Genomic DNA, 25,741 nt, shown 5'->3' on the forward strand with positions numbered 1-25,741 from the left:
CTAATTTAGTGTAAGATACAACCATGAGCTGTAGTGGTATTACTATAATAGTAATAATAATAAAGCAACAACAACAAAAACTGCAAAAAGTCAAACAAAAAACAGGGGAAAAATATTGTCCTCATCCCTAAAGTATGTGGAACAGATTTCTTGTTAACCTGCTGAGTATCTCCAAAGATGTCTCTGAGCATACTGCCCACATTCAGATTCAAAAAAAAAAAAAGAGAAAAGAAAAAAAAAACACACACACACACAATACAACAACAACAAAAAACAGCTGCAAAATTACCTCTTTCCTCTCAGAGATGATAATATGGGTGCTTCTTCCAAGACCTCTGTGTACCAAACTCCAGAATGTCTAGAGTCTCAGATCTGGTGCCCCCTTTGGGCAAAAGCAACCATATGTTGAATGCAAGAATAAACTTGCAGACAATACGAATATTGGCTTCATATTTTGGTAACTAACAAGGACTGAGAGATACGAATAACCACCACTATGGCTTTTATAGTATCAGATGTACTTTGCATGTGAAAACAGAGTGACCCTAATTTTTAAGTGCAACTTTCAAAGATCTTTTTAAAAGTTTCTTACTCCTATACTTGCAAGTAATGGAAGAACCTTTGTAAGAATAGTTTCAGATTTTCCTTTATATGGTTAGTCAGAGGGCTGTACCGTACAGCGAATGTGCTTCAAGCTAGGTATGGACACTGGTATATATGGACACTAGGTATATACATAAGGTGCAGAAACAATTTTAAACTTGGCCGAGAGAATAGTTCCTATCTTTTGAGGACTGGCCTTGAGTTTTAATAATAGGACAGGCATCGAGACAGACAATTTTCTCCCCTAAAGCTATGTGTATAGGTTGAATGGTTGTAGTCATGCATGTTGGCCAGTTCAAATGTCTCCTGCAGGAAGAATGCAATTGGGAATTGCCATTTCTTTAACTGGGTAAAAAAAAAAAAATAAATAATCAAATTCTTGGCAATTGCTATGGTGTTTGGAATCTTCAGTTTGGCAATCTTCACTTTCTGACCCATTTCTGGGTAAAGACCACATTTCAATGAGAGGCGTAGCACCGATGTACTTTCAACAGGTGTAAAGAATATATGTAGAATGTAATACTGTAGACAGACACATAACCAACACACAACAATATTTGTAAGGACATTTACAATAAATGGCACTAAACACCTTTATTAAGATTTTAATTTCTTTTATGAAAAAATGAATAGGATTCTTTTTTTCCTTCTATGAAGAAGAGCAAACTAATGGCAAAAATCAAGAACGCTTTCTTATTTCAATACCATCTTTGTAGCCATAAAGATACAACTATTTGACAAACAAGAAATACTGTTTATTGCAGACTAAGCTGATTCATGTGAAAAAGGCACTATGTAACTTAATCAAACCAGATGATTAAATTTGTCTAAATTAAGTGATATTATATATTATATATAATACATATATTATATATAAAATCACAAAACCATGTGAAGTAACAGAATATTTTTGTGAAAAAAAAAATCATTGCATCTTCAAAAATAATATTTGCTGAAAAGGATGTTTTCTTTTCTCCCACTTTTGCCTCCAGGAATCCAATTTTCCAAAACATTAAATTTATAATGGAACAATAGCTTTTTACATATGGAAAACTGACATCTGGGATCAACACACAAAGTCTAGATTAAACACTGTTCTTTTAACAGGTTAAGTTACAAACAAAAAATGCAAGTATATTAAAAAAAAAAAGTAATTCAAATTGTTTCATGGCTACCAACAGCAGATCTGACCCCCTCTTTGAGCTGAATTGTATTACTATTTTCTGTTCATTCCTTCTTGTGCAATATTATGGTTCATTATGAGTGAAGTATAGATAAAATCAAAGTACAGAGTATTATTTTGCTATAAACACCCTCATTAGTAATAAAACATCTTGGGAGTGATGCAAGAAAGATTCAGTCTATGCTGGGCTGCTGTTCATTCCCTAAATGTTTCCTCTTCAATTGCTGGCAACAACGACTTAACTAAACATCCTGCAGCTGAATGCATGACAAGAAAGACTGAGCCAAAAAGACAGAGTTGCAAAGCTGGCAATGGAATTCAGGATTGTATTATTACTTAAGGGTTCATATGCTTTTTATTGCTATCTCAGCTTTCCTAGGATGGATCAAAAACAAAGCCACATTCCAGTGTATCTGTCATGGAATGGTTAAAGCCAAGGCCCATCTTTGGGTGTAAGTGACTCAAATCCTAATAGTTTCACCTGTCAGGAACTTCCGTTGGATTTCTCAGCTGTTAATTTTTAATGATGGGAAGCCAGCAGCAGGTTCTTCTGGGGAGACTACTGTAAGTTTTCTCTATGGTGGCTAGTTAGGATTACACTGTATTAAGACATTCCCCTTCACTGCTTCCTAAAGCAAAGCTGGATGGTATAATGCTATGGACAATGGAATTAAAGAAAAGAGGAAAGACTTTTAGTGACTGCTTCCTTCATCAAAGGACTCCACACCTGAATCTGAGGCAGCTGCACTGATTTTTTCTTGTCTTCTTCTCATAATTTCTTGCAGTTCTGAACTACCACTGTTAGCCTGTAAACAAATGAAAAAAGAAAATTGGTTAATTTGAGTTTTTACACAGCATGAGGTTCCACTTACAGGATTTTATTAATGTTTGAACAAGTTAAACACACCTTGCAGCTCTAAAACAAAAACGCACTACGAATCCGGTTAAATAACGTTGGGAATATGAAAGGATTTACACTATTCTTTAATGTGGACCAGAAAAGAGCCTGAAGACTGTTAAAAGTGCCAGCTTGACTTTTAACACTGCTGAGCATTTTTACTTCTCATGCAAGCACCCATATGTCGGATATTTAAGCGGTGAAATATAGCATCAGTAAATGCAAAGTTAAAGTCCAACAAATTTGCTAGGATTCCACCCTTGAGTACTTAAAAATCAGGACAATCATATTTAGAAATTAAAGCACATAAACTCATGGGGTTTTAGATTTACGTCAACAAAAAATTCATGCACGCACATGGGTTTGCACAGCCATGGCCTAAGTAAGGATTCGAATACTTAATCTAAGTAACCCAAATTACACAATGCTCCATCATGGATTTGCTGTTAAGAGATGCACAGTCTTCAAACTCAGAACAGAGCAATAAGAACTGAATCGTATTAGTGTATTAGCAACAGTATTACCTGAGAACAATACTGTGGCTTTAATTCACATTTAGAGTGAAATAAAAAAGAAAAAGATTCTTCTGAGCTACTGGCAAACAGATTTCTTTGGCAATGTAAATGAAGTTATTAACAAGGCTAGGACACATCCACTAGAGCAGAACTTTCCAAAGCACGCATGACTTTGAATAAGGCGAGAAGATTATAAAGCAAGATCCATAACAGCTAGTGTTATTTGCCTGTAACATGACCTTCCAAGCTTCAAAGCTAGGTTCCAAAATATCCTCTCAATAAGGAAGCAGAAACTGGTTTTGAAATATGTAAAACAAATTTCAGGACAGTTATGGGGAAAAAATCCTTCCATTGATTCTTCAGCTTCTTCAAAATCCTCCATTTCTTAAAATTTATCTCATGACATAAAGTTTAATTTAGATTAATCCTGTTAGATCCATTACAATGCATTATCTGAAACTATTACCTGGCAGACAGGTTGAGCATCTACAGGGAGAGGGGCTTGTCCTAGCTAAATTACTATTGTTCTCTCCCCTTCTCCCTGGGTGGAAGGACAAAGCAAAGGGCATATAACTGACTCCTTGAAGGTGAGAGGGCACTGTATTTGTCTTAATTCATCTTGTTCTTGCCCATTTGGTTTCAGATACAGAGCAGTAGTCACCCATTACTGAAATCATGCATAAAAAATGTTAGCAAATACCTGGCAACGTGCTTTATCAAAGGTCATAAAGAAATATATTTTCTGCGAAGGACTGAGCAGCCAAGGCTGAAACAGTTTACCTTCCTGATACCATCAGTAACAGCATGACTGATGGGCTTGAAATACTGCTCAACTAAACAAACTGCAGTATATCATGTGGCCCAACACAACAGGCACATCCTGCTGAGACAAGGTATAACATAGCTAAGTAGCCTAGGGCTGTTTTGGAGAATACAGTTTTTGGAACAGACTGTTAGACCTTGGCCTCTGATCTACCCAACTTAGTCCCTAACCAGATCATGAGGTATCAGTAAGCCCCATCATTCAATCCCACTTCTACCTCTGTGTTTTTCCTTTTACCTAGGTGCCCAAGAGAATAAGCTCTATTTCCAGGCAATTTGATACACATACTAGATAAACTATTTTGAAGTGTGGCCATGCTTTCCACTGATGGAATAGGAAAATAACAGTAATGTAGACCTGAACTTTTTGTCATGTCTAGAGATGACAAAGGTGGTGTTCAGGATATTCTATCTCTATGTTTATCTTCTGATTAATGTTTTTCAACACCAGAACTTGAAATGCTTAACAAAGGTTGAGGAAATGCACACAAAAAAATCATATCAACTTTACAATGAAAAAGTAAATCCATACAGCTGACTAGCCAAGTTGCTAAAATGCCTTGTATGTTGCATAAAAAGTGAACTGAAACTCTCTGGAGCAACCTCAGCTCCTCAGAGGGGTAATCTGATCAGTACAACGTGTGGTGCATCCTAGCTTTCATCTTCCTGAGACGCTGCTGCTACCACCACCATATCTTCTGACAGGAAATAAGTGTTTGTCCCTGGCTATGGCCAGCTCTCTGCTGTCTGACATGCTGTTCTTGCATAGAGTTTTCTTTCTGCTTTTGCTTGGCCAGGCCTAGAAAGCTATTAAACGCCAAATAGCTTCCCCATATTCACAGTCTGTTCCTTGGTCATGTTTATACAGGTACAACACAAAGCTTCCTTTGATGTTTTATACTCTGTTTTGATTCAGGATTGAATGGAGTTACCATGAAAATAAAGCTGTTTTTTTTTTTTTTAAAAAAAAAAAAAGAAGTAATGGTACCTATTCATTTTTTTTTTTTTCCTCAAAAAGGTAAAATTACTAAATTCCAGTCGTGATTAGAACTGGAATTCCAATTTTAAAATGCTAAATTCTTCTGCCTGAGGCAGAAGAATATAAAAAATAATATGAATAACAAATAAAAAAAAAATGCAGCTGCATAAAGGTGAAGACCTGTTTATCAGTATTGGGGAATGCAGACCCAAATCCGAGAGGCAGGGATTGTATGAATTGAGATGGTATGAATCGAGAAGTGTTTGTGGAAGATCCTAGGCAGAAATAACAAGCAAAGACAAGGCAGGAGGTTCTGTAACACTAGACAATGCATGGGTTTGTTCTGACTCCAGCTGTTACTGTTATTTATACTTAGCACCTAGGTCATTTACAGAAATATGATTACAGTAGCACAAGTACTACTGAAAGGATGTCAGAGCTACAAAACTTCATGAAAAGTTGTCACTTCTAGGACAAGTTGTCACTTGTAGGACAATTGCTTTGGTCAAGCCCATAACCTAGTAACCACTTATAAAAAGCATTCAGTTATGCTTGATTGTACAACAGGTACAACAGGTATGCGTGCACTTAAATACTTCTGTAATTAGAAACATTTCTAGTTTGAGCAGTAAAACACAATCTTATTTGGAAGACACAAGCTCACGTATGCTGTGTAACATAGACATTTTGGCTATGACTGATGGTACTCATTCCTAAAGATTCTCTTAAACATGGATAGCCTTTGTGAAACCTGTGACATGAAATACTGCATAGACAAAAAGGAAGATGTGTGTTCATGTTCTGTGCAATGCCGCACACAAGCTAAAGCAATCAGGAATTGCTTCAGTTCTGAATTCATCAGTTAAACCTCAAACAGTTGAAACACAAGTAAGGATTTGCGCTACATGTTCACTAACAAAATCCAACAACCTTGCTTAACTCTCAGGAACTGTTTATTAACACGTGTAGAGCACTTATTAGACATGTTTCAACTCCTCAGTTTCCTGCAAAGTAAGCCTATCTGGGGCAAGCAGAGAAACAGCACAGAGGAAAAAAAGGATAGACCTCTACAGTCCTGTGGATCTCTGGTTTTCAACTTGACTTCCACCAGAAAGGTGAGGAGTGCTTTCTTAGATATGGGAGCTGAAACCCACATACACGCCTAGCATAATCATGAAGTTAGCTTTACACCCTGCTAGGACATCCGTCAGGTCCTCTGGCAGGGCACAGAGTTCTTAAAAGGAAATGCTCTTTCAGGTGCCATGTTAAAGCTCGTATTTCTTTTATCTCCTCCAACAAGTCAGCATCTCTGACGTACATAGATTACCTTTCTCTTTTAATGACATTCTGAAACACGTTTGTAAGAATCATTCTGTTTAAGAAAAATGAAAATAATCCCTACTTTAAAGTTTTAAACCATAACATATTTACTTGTGATGATATGGGTATAAAATTGTTTTAAAGCTATTTTAATAAGCAATTTCTTGGTTTTACTTCCATCTCAGTAAACAAGGCCTTCTTTATGGAACTGAATATTGCTGACATTCCAGAAAAGTTTAAGAATACACATATATCTTCACTAGGAAGTGATGGATTGCATTGGACTGTAGTGACATACTCTTAAGAGTAAAAGTGAAAAATTTCTCTACTCCTCTCACAGGAAAAAAGGGTTTGAAGAAAAGGAATAACGCAAGTTTAACAGTGTTAGAAAGCAATTCTCTCTATTCTACACTAATCAGTAAATCATAAGATATGCATAATTTTAAATGTATTTTTAAAAATAGGCCTGGCAGTTAAATCTTCAAATCAACCAAGTTAGTCCTAGTTTTGTGAGGGAATAAAGGGATATTTTAATATTTTTTTCATGATTTTCTTTTAAACAGAATGTGAAGATTATAGCTTCTTTGTGGGCTAGTCTCAACTCTAGATATTATCTAGTCCATTTCTCCATTTACCATAGCAAGATTAAAATAAAAAATACTAGTATTTTCCTGATTTTGAATTGATAAGCTTTCTCCCTAGCACAACTATCCAAGATTTTAAGGAGTGTAAGGAACAATACCACTGCAATTAAAGAAAACTGTTGCAGAACAATGAATACAGAAGCACCATGTATTTATCTATGGCTCAGTAATTCTGCTATCACAGTATCAAATGCATTTTGCTACTCTTAGGATCCACCAATAAAGATTCCCCGGCTTTTGACCTGAAAGACCATGAGATTCAACAGCGTACTCTCACTCTGTCGCTTTCACACAACTAATAAATCAAATCTCCTCTATGCAGATAGTGCAAAACTGACACATCACCACCAAAAGTACCTGGAGAACCTGTTTGTCCATGTACTGGGCTGAGCAACAAGCAGAAAGAAAGGCTTTTCATGCTCTCCTCTTGTTTTCCCTAAAGTCCCTTTTGGCTCAACTCTCTTTTTGCAGCTGTAGGGAGCCTGACTACAACACTCAACCTCTTTTGCTTGAATACCACTGTACACTTTTTCTAACACTTTGTGGAATCTTTAAGAAGAGGGCAGAGGTTCCACCCAGTCTTTTTGAGGAATGCTGTTTCAATGCATTTATACCAAATAACCCAGGTAAAAAAAATGCGTATCAATGTGATGGGAACAGCATGAAGAGCTACTTACTTCTTTACATACAAAAAATGGTGACTCAAATCCTATTTCTCAGACATCAGCAAGCCAGTGTTAGGCTAGTAAGAAGCGTTATACATACCTCCAAAGCAGACTTTTGTACCGTAATTTGGCTGTAGACTCTAGACCCTTCTGGGCAAACAGTCTTCAGTTCGTCTTTATTGAGGGAGAAAAGCTGTGCACCCGTCAGCACACCAAGGCTGTTAACAGTCCTGAGGTCACAAGAAAAAGCAAGCAAGAAATAAGCAGAAATACAATGGGCTAAAGGGAAGAAGGTGATTTTCTTCATCCCTCACTAGAACAGAGCTACCGAATCAAGTCTAAACTGCAAGCAAAAGAACACTTGAAGTCAATTCAGTACCTGTCATAGCCAGTACATTTTGGTGAAGGCTGATATGCACTTTTTTTTTTTTCCAAAATACATATAGATATCTATAACCATGTAGAAATATATACAAATATATATATGCATTCATATGTATATAAATATATATTTGCTAAAACAAATAATATTTTCCAAGAGTGCAGCTGACACACCTTGATTTTCAGAAAGCTGCTTGATTTCAAAATCAGGAAGACCATACACAACTTACTGACAGGAAAATCATTTTTAGAAGCTTTCTTACATTTGTCCTCAAACTTACACAGGGTTGAATCCTTTGGACTCCAACCACGCTTTCACATCGTCAGGTGAGGAATCGTAAGTGATGTTCACCACCGGGATGTTTGGCCGTGGCACGTGGAACTTCCTCTGGGCAGCACTGCGGCCTATGGTGAGCCGGTGAACAAGTTCGTCCTGCACCTCCTCCATCTGGGATTTCCTGCCTAGAGAGAGAAGTGCCCCACAGAAATTATTCTCAAGGGTGCTTTACCAAGGCCAGGTGATTTCTTACACTCCACTTTAAATCTTAAACGTTTTTTTTTCTTTAAAGATTTACTCATTGGCTCTAATTGAGTTATTATTTTCCTTGATCCCCTGGGAAGATTTTGTTATTCCTAATCCATTTGCAAAACAAAATAAGCTAAATAAATATATTTAAGTGAGACCCTAGAAAGAAGAGATAAACTTGACGTTGCAGAAGTATGCAGAGCAGTCTAGCCCTCAAGCTGCACAGGAAAATGGGTACAGAAGGTTGTTCAATTGCCATAGTTTGAGTTTTTTCCAACAGAAATATGATATCGTGAAAAAAAAAAAAAAAAAAAAAAAAACAGAAGGAAGAAAATAAGATTCTTTTCACTGTGGAAAGTTTATTACTTTATTGCTCAAGTTTTTGGTGCAAATCAACCTAGGCAAAAAAATAAATCACAGCTACTGAAACATACCACCTTGCAGCTAACACATTAGTATAGTAATAAATTTTTTCGAGGGATTTTAAGAAAAGACCACAAAAGATAATTTGAATTCACTTCAAGCCTCAGCGGTGCAGCAATGGTTGGCTGACACAATGTCATGCTTCAATATAAAAATAACAACAAAAAAAAGGAGCTGACTGTCATATCAGAGACATTGGAACTGGGGCAAGAACTTTTTTTTTTTTAATTTATTTTTAATTAAAACCAAATTATGCAAATTTGCGTTCCCACAGAACCCTTTTGTCTGAAACATTCAGTTTTAAGGCTGGCCACTAGCAGACAACAAACTGAAATGCTTTTCATTCGTTTCACACAATCAATTATGATGATACTGACTTCTTTTAATACATAAAAGATGTTCTGTGGATGATTTCACAAAAAAATAGGTAGAACCTGAAAGGGTGCGAATATCCTCTTAGGCACAGAGAACATAATGATTTAACACCCTTAATCTCTCCATGCAGTAACTCTGGTCTTATTACAAAAATACTTTGACATGCAACTGTAAGTGAACTTGAAAATTCTCAGGATTTCCTTGTTTTTATTTTCCTTTATTCAACAGCCACATTTTCATACACAAAGAGTAACTACATCAACTTCTCTGATGCATTCAGGTGGCAAAAGTCATTCTTTTCCTCCTGTTACACTGACAGCAACAGAGGAAAAAGACACAGCATCATATGGAAAAACTGTAAGATATTAAAATTTTTCATTCTCTTTTTTCCTTTTATATTCTCCCAACACTTTTCCAAGGATCTACCTCTCTAGCCAGTTGGATCAATAAAAACAGGGCTTTTTTTTTTTTCTTTTTTTTAATAAAACCACCAGAAGAAGAAAAATCCTCATCTTAACTATTTTCTTTTCATAAAATAGCCCCAGGCTGAAAGTGGACAAGTATCTCTAGCAAAGCATATGAGGCATTCAGACCCCATCAGTATTTTTTTTTCCAGAGTGTGAATTGGAAGCTAAAATGACGTGCTCAGTGGTACGTGAAGGTCTGAGAGGGGATATATGAATAAAACCTTTAGGCAATGTTAATGAAGCATGCACCAGTTATTTTCCCCAAACAGGAAGACAGAAAGAAAATTGCTATCGTCCTTCTATTTACACAGACTTTGAAAGACTTAGGTTTTATCCACACCAAGACTGTATCAGAAGATAAATATTTAGCTGGTAGGTAACAGATCCTTAGTATTGTTTGATACGTTACCATAAACAAACAAAATACACTCAGTACCAACTGCTCGGTACCCTGATCTTTGCAGGGTGAGGTGGGTGCTCAGGCAGCAGCTGCACAGCAAGGGCTGCCCATTACTGTCACAGAGGCAGTTATTTTCCAAGGACACTGAGGCAGCTGAAGTCCATTGAGTGGGTTTGAGTTAAAGCCCCCGGTGAGGGCACGAATCTCAGGCATGGCCTCTGGCCTCACTGGAACCTGAGGGGGCCACAGAACATGTCTTGTAACCACTTGGTCTACAGCAACCCTTTGCACCTCATACCTACAGCCAGAACAGTTCCCCATGAACAGGGGAAGTTCATTCTCACTTTACACCTCTTTTATAACTGTTCCGGTTTCTGTTTTTTTGTTGTTGTTGTTGTTATCGTTGTTGTTTGTTTGTTTTATTTTACGTGTCAAATCACCCAACAGAGGACAAGGGCAGAAGCAGGCCCTACTGTTTCTTTGGGAAGCTGCAGCGAAGCACATTCCTCCTGCAAGGCTCAACTCCAGTTATAATTACCATCTTTAAAGTCTGTTCCATGAAAAAACTAAAAATGTCCCTGAGCCTTCCTGAGTTAGAGCTTTGGAGGGAGCTGGTCTACCTCCAGGCAATGCCAGAGCAGGCATATCCAAGGAGGCGTGCTTCCAATCCACCAGTGATGATGGGGAAAGAAGCCCTCTTCAGAAAGGATTACACTCAGTTCCAGTTTTTAGCTCAAGTGGAGGTCGGATTTTCTGATAAGGCCTGGGACTGGAAAAGCTGTCAATTCCTGAACTGCAAAAGCTCATTATTTTAACAGCTACTGTGTTAGTAGATAGAGCAAATGCTTGCATAAAAGTTTCAGTTATTTTTAATCTAGGCAATTTCAGTGTTTAAAGTACATTTAGGAGAGAAATTATTGGCTGGTTAAATAAGCTATTTTAACCAAACTGCTTTTTAGTTGATACACAGTAGCAGCTTCAGCAGCAGCTATGTTTTAAAATTACAGGGATGTCTAAAGCAGATTATTTCATGACTGCCACACACTGCTGGATGCAGGTTACCATGTTTTTCCAGCTACAGGGCTACGGATTATATTCTCTCATCCCCCTGAGACAAGGAGGCACTAATTTGCTCAGTGGCCCACCAGTTGCTGTTGCTTTGACCAAGCTGAGAGGTCCTGATTATAAAAGATAAGACTCCTACAACACCATTACAGCATGGTTTCTATGCATCAGCCAGACCTGTAAGTCCTGTTAGAGGCCTTGGATACATGTTTCAGAAAGATACAAATTCCTTAGAAACATGGATGACCACTGATGGAAGTGTAAAAACAGTCTAACTGGTTTCAAAAGCGATTTGGATTGTAATGCAGTAACGATAACGCATGCAAGCAAGCAATGTACATTAGCTAGAGTATCAGCATGGGCATTTACAGTGTTGAAAACCACTGACTGAAGATCCTAAGTAGTCATAAAATGAGAGGATGTACTGCTGTTTTAGGCCTAGCGTAAGTGCAGAAGTGTTTTGCTCCTACTCACCATCATATTTGTATAGAGAACACTGTACTTAGAAAATCAGTATTTTAAATAGGGGGTTAAAGCGAAATATTTCATAAAAATTTATCTGAAACACGAGGTTTTCAGGAATTCAAGGATTAAGCAAAAGATGTAGGGATAGTAGAAATATTTTTTTTTCTTGCTTCTTAAACAAACTTACGATCCACAGGAACTTGTTTGTTCCTCTGGCTGTCTCGTGCAACACTACCACCGCTGTCACTAGAGGTGCTGCTTTGGCGGCTGATGGTTGCAGGCGCCTTCGGCACAGGAACCGGTATAGGTGCTGGTGTGCTTGGAGGGAGGGGGACAGCTGCAGGCACAGGAGCAGGTGTTGGAGGCGGTGAAGGAGTAGCAGGAACTGGACTGGGTTGTTTTGCGGCATAGTCTGTCCTTTGTTTCTGAAAAGATGCAGAGAGACTTGGTTCAACAATAAAACTTGGACAAGAAGTTCGACAAACTCAGGCTTCTGAAGAAAAAGCTGAGGAGCTTTGCACCAACTGATTTCATTTACTGAACAAAAACATCCTACTTGCCAGAAACAGTTTCAAAATTTGCCAAAGCTTGATTTGGTATCATTGTCAGGCATAGAACTCAGAACAATCACATCATATGAAATGCATTTATTTCTTTCAAACAGATTATTTCTATAAATAAAATTGTTTTAAAATTCTGAACTTTACTATCTGGCACTTTTGAACAACTTCCAAAATTTTTTAATTGTTGGAGTTTATCAGTTTAAAAACATGTTTTATAGAAGTCATGTTAAAAATAGTGAAAAATGGACATGTCCAGCCACACCTAAGCCTGACTAATGATTTAACTTATGAACGTCACCAAATTGGAATAACACATTGTTTCTGAAGCTGCAGACAATTTTTAAGAGGTTCCGGCTCCTCCTACCTATTCAGGAGTGGCATTTCAGCTATTTGTATGAGCACTAACAAGCCACCTCAATGCAACAATGCAATTAAACAAACTCCATAATTCTTGGAATAAATTCACCCCAAAACTTTTCTAACAGCATGCAAATTATCTTGCTTTTAATAGCTAGCTGGCAGATGCCTCAAAATAATTTGGGGGAATAATTTCTTCTCTCCTTTGCCTCTAGAATGGTGCCAGTGACAGGAAGAGACATGCATATTCGCAAAGTAGTCCCAATGACAGGCAAGCCCAGAAACTTGCAACTAGCTTATGTTACTTTTTTCTTTCCAACAATTCTAATTTCACAGCTCACTGTTTTAACACTGCTCCCTCTCTGCAGTTTTAGAATAACACGGCTTGGAAGTTTAATATTAAAGTTTACTTGCTCAGTACTGATGTCTCATTTCTTAGTTATGAGAAGTCTGCTTATTTTGCTATGAAAATAGAAGAGTACATTCCCCAGACTCATTGCTCCATCCTGAAATAACATTTACTATTTCCTTGGAGGCTGAGGGGTTATGGCAGATCAAGTAGAGAAATATTTGTAGGAGCCATATGTTAGAAACTGAATAGCACATCACTGCCCTGTCAACAAGCAAACCTTTATAAAATGTCAACAACTGCCCTTATACAGGAATCCTCCACTTGGTGCATCTAACCAATGGGCAAGGCATTTTGTAGCGCATGTGAACTGGGATTGTAAACACTAATCACTACAGGGTTACACCAACCAAAAATTCATCCCATCAGGTTCTATAAAGCCTAGGAAAAAAAAATGTATTTTGCTTCCCTTAGATAATTTTTCACTTAAATTGTAGTAGTCAGCTACTGAAGCAAACATATAGTCCTACAATACATTCTCCATTAAACCTTTTCAGTTTCTGTTCTTAGCATGTAAAAAAAATTCGTATGGATCATTTTGTGTTCATCTGGTGCAGTGCACTGTGGAGGGGGTTTTTTAAAAAAAGTTATATACCTGACTTTTCAGTATTCTACTATTGTGATGTGAAGACAACAAAACACTTTTTAAAATAAAATCTCAAATGCCAAAAAAGTAAAATGTAGAATATAAGAGAACAAGCAGAATGTTGTATATTTAAGAAATTTACACAGAGATTTACTCTGATATATCCAAAATTATGTTAATTTAAGAATTTCACAGATTTTAAAATTTTCTAACAATATAAATAAAATCTGCCTTTTGTTCACGGATTCATATTTCTAGACTACTACCACCATGCTTGTCCTTGACCTTCTTAACCAACATGCAAAGAAAAAGCACCCCTCTTTATGGTAGAGAGGATTCATTACAAACCAATGCATAAACTGCATGTCACCACAGTCACAATCCAGAAGTGACAGCAAAACATTACATATAGCTCTCAACAGATGATACTAATGTTGTTTCTGAAACATGTAATCACATACTGCAATTACAAGCCTCATCAAAACGACTTACTGCATGCTGGAGTGAAAATAAAAACTGATCTGGAAACATTACTCAAATTCTAAATTTAAAAATGAAACAACATTGAAATACACTTCAATTTTTGTTGAACACTGCACAAAAAACAATTATACACTTGAATCAATTTAACATTACTTTTTTTTTTTTTGAACATTTCTTTCTTTAATTCCAGATATTCTGAGGACATCCACAGATTCATCCCATCACTTCTATTCATTGCTACAAAGAAAACAAGCATGCACTATGGAATTTGGTAACTACACAGTCTAAAAGAGTAATTTTTGAGGTTCAAATCAGAATAGTAATTTTGTTACCTCTGAAAGCTCTCCCAGCAATTGCTGTGAGGAAAATGGAGTAAATCATACCAAAGAGTATTGTTAGTAAGGTAAAAAGTAACCGCCTCACACATCTTTCCTGAAATTTCACACACACTAGCAATTTAAAAAGAAAAGAACATCAGTGCTAATAATTACCTCTTCTTACTCACTAAGCAACTCATATAATGAGCTATTCTCATTTTTTTCTTTTGGACCATGAATGGAGTATTGGCTACTTCAACACTCATATGTGAAGCCATATCAGCAATGAGATCTTTTCAAAGCACCTATCCATACAGACAGAAACTCAGAAATAGATTTTTTTTTTAAAAAAGAAGATGAATGTTTGTGATGATGCAAATGATATCACAACTGTAGAATATTGAGAATTAAATCAGAACAGGTATGGGAAAAAAGCCTATTTATTGGAGTTTAAAAATATTGAGTAGCTTACAAAACAAGGTAAAGATTGCTGCTGACAGACATAGAATCATACAGTCATATTGTACCTTGAGTTGGGAAGGACCCACAAGAGTCATCTAGTCCCATTCCTGGGTCCACACAGAACCACGCAAAAAAACAGACCCTATGTCTGAGATCATTACCCAAATGCTTCTTCAACGCTGCCATGACCACTTCCCAGGGTAGGCTGACCACCCTTTTGGTGCAGAACCTTTTCTTGACAGCCAACCTGAACCTCCCCTTTTGCTTGCAGCTCCATACAGTTACCTTGGGTCCTATTGCTGGTCACCAGAGAGAATAGGCTTGTACCCCCTTATTTGCTAATGAAGTACCTAGGACTGGGAAAGGAAATTTCAAGTGAGGTCTTTAACTTGAGTTGCCTTTGGTGGGCTCAGCTGTTACACAGAATCAGACAGCTGCCTATTAATACTACTAATACTATTATGAGGCACCTACTTTACGCTTTGTGGGGTGTAAGGAATTTACGGTTTTACAGGATTTACAAATCCATCTTGCTAGAATCTTGCAAGAAGGAAAGAAATATATTAGAAGGAACAAATTAAAAAGTTTGAAAGAATTTACTTACATGGATTGTTATTAGCCAAGCATAGTCCCCATTTCTTACAAATTTATGTATATATTTGGGGAGCACGCTGTGGACTTTTAATTTTTAGCAATCATGCTCTTTTTTACAATTATTCATTACATTTCTGTTTAATAAATGCCATCCCATAATTTGGGATTAGATCAATGTTGAATTGGACACAAAAATAACCTTTCTTCTAAAGCCTTAAAAAAGCCTTGGTCTGATGGCATCTTTAAAGAGCATTTAATACGAAACAAAGTAAAAAAGATACTAGCTCGTGATCAAAAATTGTGACATCTCTTTGGCCATGACAAAATGAACACCTGGCAACTACATCTCTGCATTATCAAGCAATTCATGATCTGCAGGAAAGATACCAGTTGGCAAAAGATGAGTATGGCACTATGACACTAACTTGGAGCACAAATGCTGCGCCTGAGAGAAAACAACTTCCCACAGAGAGATATTTTCAGAGAGCTGCTAAACAGAGACTTGAAAGAAAGGTTTTGATGGTAGATCGCCAAGAAACCCAAAGGATGCTTGCCCCAAATGAAGTGGAGACTTTTATCTCAGTGTTTACGTACCAAAAGCATGACTCATAAATATACCATATCACTTCTGTGGACAGTCAAGGTTTATTAAAATAATACTAATGGACTGCACTTGGCTTAACATTTACTGTCCGTGCCTCAGGATTTCATTTACATCACCGAGAAAATAGCTGCCTCACCACACAAAAGGTGTCATGAGATTAATTAACATACCCAGCAAGATACAAACCTCTATCCTAATTATGGTTTTCATATTTCTTTTTGAAAAGCATTAAGAAATATTACAAAAGGCACAGAAAATAGGAAATACCGTGATTAATTATTTTGTCTGTTCTCTGGGAATACTTGTACATAAGGAGAAGTTCAAGTACTAGGGAAACTGTTTATATTATCTGTAGAGGATGGTGAAGTATGACTGCTGTTCCACCATAAAGAGGCAGACTAAATGACCAACACCAAGGGAAACTGATAGTGTGTAATTAACATTAGTGGAAGATATAAACAACCATCAAAAAGCTTTACCTAATCTACAAAAGTATTAAAAGCAAGGGTTTTACTGGAAATAATTCCAGACTTTTTTTTTTTCCCCTGACCAGAACAATGTTACAGACTCTGACTCACAAAGACAGTGAAATTACTAGGACATTGATTACAATGGTCCTGCAAGTATCATCTGTAGGATCAGTTCATTGCTTTCAGGTAACTATATGGGATCTGGATCCTGAAAGGGGCTGAGAGAAGAATTAGGTTCTGATCTATCATGTGGACTCACAGAGGGAACAGAGTGAGAGTAAAACAAACTTTGCAGCTCTGAGAATTGTGATAATCAGCATCCATCTCTCAGAGGAAGGGTGTCAGCCTGTAAAATGACTGAATGGAAAAATAATCCATTTTATTATGAAGAAGAACCCTTAATCCTTCATAATAAACTGGAAGCTTATTTTGGTCAGCTATGCTTTGAAGTCCATTATCCTGAAATGAAACATGCTTCCCTTGTACATCGCACTTATCTGCGACAAATAGTGGACCAGGGTGCTCGACACAGCTAGCACACCACTTTGAAAATAGTCCTTTGGAAACCAAAGACAACTCAGCAGACTGGCAGAAATCTGGACAGCACCAGGCACTCAGAGCCTGCTTGTGTTCAGGGTCTCTCAAAGGCACTGATAGGAACAGCTTCAATTTCCCTGCTCTGCCCACAGGCTCTCTTGTTTGACCTTGGGTCAGTCAGTAATCCCTTCAATGCCTCATTTCTCTCTGAAATAGCAGCAATGTCTCTTGGCATTGTTATGAAAATAGTGTTATGCAAAAAGATCCCAAACGAACCATGTAGCTATCACAAAGAAAGAGATGAATGAGTACATGCAGCAGTCCTAAAATTATCATAATCAACATAATGTTGAGAACAACATTACTGACATGTCTTGGTAAAGACTTCCTTTATCCAGTGTAATTCATTATATTGTTAAATACTTTTGCAGCTTTTAAAGCTCACATTTGAATACGATAAAGCTACAGCTGAAATAAACAATGGGCTGTAGGGAACAACCTGCCAGAGGGGAAAGAAAAAATTATCTTAGAAGTTGTTCTCTGTCCCTAATTTTCATGGCTTCCTGGAGAATGCTTCGTGAAAATGATTATTTTACTACTTCCTATGCCATGTAATTATTTCAAATAGAAAACATCAAAACCTGCAGTGCATTAAAATAAAAAAATAGTATAAGAACTTCTACTCAGTTCTATACTTATTTAGTCTGCTCAATATTTCTCAGCAAATTCCAAACACACAGAATTACATGCACTTAAAGAAAATAAGTCAGATCTTTAAAACAGGATTTGAAAAGCACTCTAGATGCATGCTTCACTTCACACAGAGCTAAAAAGCATAATCAATTTATAAAGAGCTCATACCTTATTGGCAAACAATTGCACATAGGAAAAACTCAGAAATGATGTGATTAAAGCCCAGCAAGCTCAGGATACATCCTCCACATGATTGTGGGAGAAATAATATAGAACCTGTTTATCAAGAGACTTTCCATATCCATGGAAAGACTGGAAACACTGCAAAAGCTGCAGCTTTCATGATAACTCTGTATACGTAATTTGGCACAGTGGCACCTTCAGCTGGAACTTTTAGATGAGTCTGCAATAGACTGTTAACAATAACATTATGGAATTTCTTGTTTTTCAGTCAACAGCTGGTACATGTAGGCACAAGGAACAAATATTAGACTAAATAACATTTAATTCAACTTTAAGTTTCAACAAAAGTTTGGCTTCCATTTGGACTTAAAGTCTCATTTAGAGTCAGGCTTGGAATTTCTGCTTAATCTGAAATTGTTTGCCTAATTTTTCAAAATCATTAGATATAAGAGGGAAGAAACAGATCTTATAAAATATGATCTTTTGTTTTATGAGCCTCCAGACAACTCAAAGTTGGTGTAAAATTATACATTACAACTTTATCCTTTAAGTCTTTAAATCCTTACTCAGGCAGACAATTGCACTGATGTAAGACTGGGGGGGGGGGGGAGATACAGGGTTTGGCGTTTTGTTTATTTGTTTTTTAATATTTTACCCTCTAATTCTGTTCGGCATATATATATATATATAAATATACATATAAAGTTAATTCTGTGCTATAATGTGAAAGAAATAAAACCAAAATTAGTTTAGTAGACTAAATTGCTGATGATGCACAGGAATAATAATTGAAAATACCTGCTTTGTGAATTCAAAAGCAAAGACACCTGTTTTTTTACAACTCCAAAATTACTGTATTTAAATAGATTTGAAACTAAGATTGAAACACACACAAAGAGAGAAAATAAAAAGAAATAAAAAGAAAAACTAGTGTTCACTCTCCTAGAAGTAACAAAGAATACCCTACCTTAAATAATTCAAACTCCTTCTTTGGCATCAACAGCTATCAATGCACAAAGGATATTTGCAATTAAAATAAATGCATAAACATCCATTAGGGTGGAAATTACTACCTCTAAGTAAATAACCAGAAAAAAGCTCTAAAGGAAAAGACTTTGCTATATCTCTATCAACTTTATTCTCTTGTTAGACTCCATGCAATACAGAAATAAACTTCAGCCTGTAAAAGAAATATGCATCTTTTGACATATCAGTAGACTATGAAAATATTTTAGCTTTGCTGTGAATCTCTTCCTCCTTTGTAAACGCACAAACAAGTACACACACACTTTTGAAAAGAAATTTTGTCTCCCAAGGAATTGATGGTACCTGGATGGCGCGGGTATACACAGGTTCTGGCAATCCTAGATCACCTTCATAATTCCTCAGAGGGTCCAAAATGTTGTTTGGCACAAAGCCTGCGTTGCCGCTTTTATTCCGAACCTTCCACCACTGCTTTCTGTCATCCAGAATCTGAAATAATTTGGTAACATAATTACATATTTTTTCTGACTTTCCTCCTGCCAGCACTTACATCATTTCCAAACAAAATCATAACTTTGCCAGGTTCTGTGATTGTCAACAAATCTTACACAGATGTTACACAGCCCTGTAGGCTTCCTTGATTATCACCATAAGTAATTCTACATCATAGTAGTTCACTTTTCAAAATGTGGCTCTCAAGAAAGGATACTGTAGAATAGCACACAAATGAACCTGTGTGAACTCAGACATGTGCAGGACAACACAGTGGAATAAAAATCAAGTACTTGTACAGAGAGGCTGGCACCCAAGGGAAAATGCATGACTCTGCTATGGCACAAATTTGGAGAGTGCATTTCTGAGTAAAGAAGGAATTGGAGCAGGATGGACAGCAGAAATTTGTTTTCTGACTACGAGCAGAGCAGCCTTATACACAACATTTTCTCTGTTACTTCTTCCCCTCTACATTTCTGTCCATCTCTCAGCGTACCATTGCTTCCAGGAAAGGACAGTCTTTCACTGTGTGTACACAGGTAGTGTTTGACAGAGCCACTTATTTACATGCTACCAAATGATTTTAAATGAGAAGACAGAAGAAACACACAATTATATTACAGCATGAATCTCCAGAGCAATGAGCCATAAGTCAGCACAGGATTTCTGTTTATCTTGTCTATGATGCAAAACAAATTAATTGAACTTTCCATATTAATGGAGATCAATCAGATAAAAACACTGAAGTCCTTAGTGCTGCCCCCAGGAAAGGTACCCTCAGCTTTGACTAGTACCAGAAATTTATGTCATCTCTTTGCAAAAAAGTTACCTCTACTATCTCTTCTTTCATGACAGAAAGCTCACTGTTGTTTCTTGCCATAAACTCATACTTGCATTTGGCATATTTCTTGGACTGCGTTTTATTGTGTGCTTCATAGTTTCTGCAATGTAAAGATCAGACTATTGTTCAGTGAGACATTCAAGCAAATAAAAATATAGATAAAATGCCCTCCTTCAACAACCCGCAAAACATTTAAACAGCAAAAAAGAACATAACTTGCTGTTGCTGTAGAACTGTCTATTCACAACATACTTACTAAACATGTACACATCACATTACATCACACACATACACAAGAAAAGAAAAAAAGAAAAATGTGGTTGAGCTGCATGAACCTTAAGAACCGATAATCTTTATTGGCCCACTGCTTGCAATGTGTATGATAATTACTTGGATTTGCAGGTGCCATTTTATTAAGATAAATATGCACACTATATTTAGTCTTATTTCTTATAGAGAACTACAGTAAGTTAAACAATCATTTCCCATACTAATAAATGAATATGCTTGGTATACACTTAGTATCTTGTGCTTTGCACAAAATTGTATTTCTAGCATTCATTATAAATTAAGCTTCAAGTCATGTTGACATTGATACCAATGGAATTAAACTACAAGAAATGCTTGCCTGCTGCAGATCAGTTTTCTTAATTATTTATAATGTATCATAACCTCTAAGAATCTCAAATTATTGCATCAATTAAGAGCAGGGTTCATTGTAAAATAAAGCATACCACAGTATACATCAGCAGCATTCTTTTCCTTGAGGAAAGATCTGTTCACATTGCCTTTGGGTAACAAGTTACTAGTTTCTTTAATGTGCTACCTCTTCAAAGTGACAAGTCCCCCACCCCCCTCAGAATACATCCAAAAGAAACAGTAATATTATTCACCTGTTGTAAATAACACTTAAAAACCCAAATCCTTACCAAACAGTAAAGCTTAAAACAAAACAATAAATAAATAAAACAAAAACAAATGAGAAAAAAAAAAAAGCAAAAAAAATAAACAAACAGTGGTTTGGCATACAACATCACAGCACAGGGATACAAATGCAGATGTCTGCTGATGTTGGTGCTGTGCAGCAATGGATCCCAGGTGTGTGCCTCAGCAATCCAGGAGTTACCTAGCTATTGCATGGCTGTGGAGAACTGTCTCACTTGACTTGAAGAGCGGAACAAAGAAATAGTCATACTGAGATTGAAAATGTATTATTTTGAAAGAAAGACAAAACACTTAGAGCATTTAAAGGAGAGAGCGAAAAACATGGGATAAACCACAGCCTTCATAACACCCTATTATGAGGTTTAGAGACATGTGAGTAATCCAAATTTTTTCAGCCACCCACTCAAAATTTATATAGTTTTGAGGTGCTTTCTTATTAGTTTGGTGATATGACTAACCCACCTCTGAAGGCAGTATTACTGGTAGACTGCCTTTCCAATCTCATTTTATTAACTGTGTCTTCCTGCCCAGTCAACTGCTAGATATCCCAATCCCTCCAAAAGACATAACTCAGGAAGGATTATTATTATTATTATTATTATTATCATCATCATCATCATCATTAATAATAATTATTATTATTATACATGTAAATAAATGTGTTTATAATAATAATAATAATAACAACAACAACTTATACACTTATGCTTCAGTCTTACCCCATTCTGTTGCAATCAACCTCAATATCCCCAGAACATGGGCTGGACAGTGGCTATATACTGCTGAAGAGATGATACCACTTCAAGCCCACCTTAATGAGTCAAACTGTTTACTTTGGGTACCCAGAGTTTCCGTCCACCAATCTTCTGCTGCCTTCTCCTATTGCCTGCCAGATATGCTGTAACTGCAGCTCTGCTGTGCACACTGCAGGAGAACCTGGTAGATTGCACTGAACCCCAGGGTGCTGTTCCAGAAATGACAGTACAAAAACAGCTACATAGCATGCTGTTTTGAAACACCATACAACTTTTTGAAAAACTGTTCAGTGTTCTTTCAGCATCAGACAGAGCCCCTGACATAGCTAGTAACACACTGGAAGTTTAAGATCATGATGCTTAGTTTAAGTCACCTGAGGAACGCATGCCTTACTGGAGGTCCTGGCACATAAGGCTCACTCAAGTTCTCTGTGATTTTGTGCTCTTTGGACAACGCGTCACCTGCACATCTCTGCACAGGTAGTGGGTGGCTCAGTCACTGCCTTCAGACTGCTTGTGAAAGCCAGCTTTCAACAAGGACCAGCAAACAGTGGCTGAAACATCCATCTTGTATTTCTTGTTCCTTTCCCCCAAACCTCCTTCCCTCTGCACCTGCTTCTTCACAGGTGCTTTACAATTTATCTTTAAGTGGAAGTTACTAAGGGTAATACATATGAATAGCTTTCACCCAATAAGGAACTCCTCCCAGGCATGTATTAAGAGAGCCAATTAACAAATGGAAGTTTACATCGCATTGGATCAGGAGATAGTGGCACACCATAAATGTCTACATCAGTACCAGCCATCTAGACTCCCTCCTGCCATCAGTGGTGAGAAACAGGCACCACCACTGCATGTCTCATTTCACATCTTTCAAAAGACTGACTTCACCTGACGTGACCTGATTCTTAGAAATGCTCCTTTCTCTTTGCCCACTACAAAGGAAGCTTGGATGACTCATTCTGTTACAGCCAGATACGCTGATATCATCAATGGGTCAATGCAATAAGCCCCATTCTTTAAACCTGAAACAGAGGCAACAGCCTTTGCATTGCTTTCAGTCTTGCTCTGAAAGGACAAAACAGGTCTTATTGCATTACAGATAAAAGATAAAAGAATTTCTAGCGCAAATCATTTAGATTGCAAGCTGAGTGGTCCTCAGACGAGAACCCTCAAAGTAACCAAGTTAGAGAAAATGTTTAGAGATGACCATTACGGTTGCTGTTGTTACAAAGAATAAATCCAAAATTCAGAAAAACAATGGAGTCTTCACCTTGCACACCACTTGGGAATTTGTTTGCGTGCAGATTAACAGCAGCATCTTTCAAAAATTAGGGGTTATGCAAATTATGACTCATATCAACACTGTTTTTACCAGCAATCTGATCACAAAAGTTTAGCTTAAGCACCTTCCATGGCACATGAGCTAAAATACTCTTCAAATGGTGCATAAGGAATACAGTTTGGTGTGGAGGCACAATTCTAGCACTACTTTACTGATTTACTTCCACAGCTTTTACCAGCAGAAATTCTCCATGCCGACAGGGCTGAGACTCCAAGGATCACTGCGTTTCACCATTAAGCTATTCAGATTTAGGCTAAAATGAAGGGGATGAAAGAGGATGTGCAAGAAGACCGTGGTTGCTATGCAAACACTTTGTAGCTTTGTTCATAGTGAAAACAGAAGAAACAATCAGTTACTATTCTGGAAGTGGGCATTCATACACCAGCCCAGAACATCAAAAGCAAGATACTAAGGAGCAGCAAATGAGCAGCTAAACAAATCAAACAATCATTCAAAACAAGGACAGATGAATCTGAGTGTACTTGTAATTCTTTGTATTTTCAAAGAGAGCAAAGAATAGCTTTAAAAAAATTTGGAAAAAAAAAAAAAAAAAAAACAGAAAAAAAATAAACCCAAATAGCAGGATCCCGTGTTCTCTATCAGATTGGAATTTTGCTATATCATTTTTGACAAAGGCAAGAATTTAACAGCATACATAAACACGTTTCATAGAAATGATACTGAAAGAGTCCTATGGATGTGCCTGGGAGAAGCAAAGGCAAAACAGCCACTGCTACCAGAGTGGCTGCCTTACAGAAATAAGGATCTGCTCCAGGCACAAACAGAGGTGAACAGAGACACCACCACCCCAGCAGCAATAAGTCGGGACAGTTATCCACAGCACCACGTACGACGTTGATTCAGTGTTACCTATCTACATGTCGGCTAACAGTTTGCTTAAAGGCAGCAACAGCTGCCCCTTGGTCCAGCAGAGGCCCTCTTTTGTACACTGTGTTACTGAATGCATACCCATCAGATGGAGGGTAGTCGGGAACACCGGGAGGCTGAAAGACAAAGAAGAGACAAAACCGAAGAGGGGATTAGTGTCACACACAGCAACACACTGCCTGTTTTGCCTAATCCAGAGCCCCCGTGCTCCCTGCCAGCACTCCCATGTCCTTGTTCTCAGGTGCTCACATTCTGCTATGAAATGTTAATAGCTTCTGCATTTAAAATACGTACGCAGAGAGATCAAAAGAATAAAAGAATTTCAGTCCTAAGTCATCCGCCTGCATTAATATTACAGTGGATATTCTTTAGAAAAAAAACAGTTCTCTGGGGCAAGGTCCACGTCATCTCTTAGGTATCGCTACAGCAACAAAAGTTATAAACAATGCCTGAATGACTTTAAAACAAACAGCACTGAGAAACTGCTCTGAGCTTTTGTTCTATATGTACACTTCAAGCCAGAAAACTCTAGCTAGCTAACCATAAGTGTATGTCAGAAATAAACCTCCCAAGTAAAATTATCACCCTATTTCAGGATCATAATATCAAGCAGCTCATTTATGTCACCCTCTCACAGAACATGATTGAAGTCAAAGAAGAAATGCAAAAAGGAAGGTAATACTTCGTGTAATTAAAGATCATAATTAAAGGAAACAATCACAACTTATTACAAGCACACAGAGAAAAGTCTTTTAAAGCAGCAATCCTTTAAAAAAAAACTACCTTAAATCCAGCAGTGATACTCTGCCTCTAGTAAGAATTATTTTAATGTCCATTCCCCAAAAGAAAGACAAGTTGAGCAGTTCATTTCTGGAGATTATGAAATTGAAGATGCTCATTCTTGATCATTTTCTTATATCACCATCCAACTGCACAACAAGCTAGAACAGCTGAGATTCACCACAAGTTGCCAAATCTCTATACTCTGGCCTTTTTTTCTTGCTGTGTGGCTACAGAAAAGCCACCCTCCTCAAGCCTGCCTCCAAGTACCTGACCTGGCACCTAGAAACACTTGCCTATGGGGCTGAGTGTTTGTAAAAAGAAATTAAAAACACGTAGAGAAAAGAAAAGAAAACAAAACAAACAAAAAAACCTATATAGACAGAATTTTCTTTAAAAATACATGACTATAACCTCTTTGAAAAATAGACTCTCAAGTGTCACTGACTTTATAACTCACATCAAAAGACACTCAGGAAGCTGGCACTCATTTTTACTTCACACAGAAATTATTTGCATCTCCTGAGCCTCACTCGACTCTCATCACCAGCTCCCCACTGTTTCACTGCCATTTGAAGTCCCCATTGCTCAGCTGACTCTACCTTCAAACCCCTTGGTGGGAGCTGCATGTGCAACTACATATTAGGATACAGCATTAGAAAGAAAAAAAAACAAAAAACACCTCATGAACAAGGCTTCCCAGTGCACATGCTCAATAAGCC

At 37.3% G+C, this 25,741-nt stretch overlaps 1 protein-coding gene across 8 annotated transcripts in view; it reads right to left on the reverse strand.

The window, feature by feature from the left end:
- Nucleotides 1–1,171: 1,171 nt before the first annotated feature.
- EPS8 (EGFR pathway substrate 8, signaling adaptor) overlaps nt 1,172–25,741 on the reverse strand; it is a 132,932-nt gene continuing 108,362 nt past the window's right edge. For 7 of the 8 annotated variants that reach the window (XM_038173072.2, XM_072040290.1, XM_027462173.3 and 4 more), the window contains 7 exons: nt 24,222–24,355; nt 20,295–20,406; nt 19,319–19,462; nt 11,919–12,156; nt 8,292–8,472; nt 7,730–7,859; nt 1,172–2,592 (listed from right to left, as the gene is read on the reverse strand). In XM_038173072.2, the coding sequence (XP_038029000.1) occupies nt 2,479–2,592; nt 7,730–7,859; nt 8,292–8,472; nt 11,919–12,156; nt 19,319–19,462; nt 20,295–20,406; nt 24,222–24,355 (1,053 nt within the window). In that variant the 3' untranslated portion in view covers nt 1,172–2,478. The remainder of the gene's footprint in view (nt 2,593–7,729; nt 7,860–8,291; nt 8,473–11,918; nt 12,157–19,318; nt 19,463–20,294; nt 20,407–24,221; nt 24,356–25,741) is intronic. The other variant, XM_027462369.3, reaches the window with a different exon arrangement.

This window comes from Anas platyrhynchos, chromosome 1 (genome assembly GCF_047663525.1).
Source record: "Anas platyrhynchos isolate ZD024472 breed Pekin duck chromosome 1, IASCAAS_PekinDuck_T2T, whole genome shotgun sequence".
Taxonomy (NCBI): domain Eukaryota; kingdom Metazoa; phylum Chordata; class Aves; order Anseriformes; family Anatidae; genus Anas; species Anas platyrhynchos.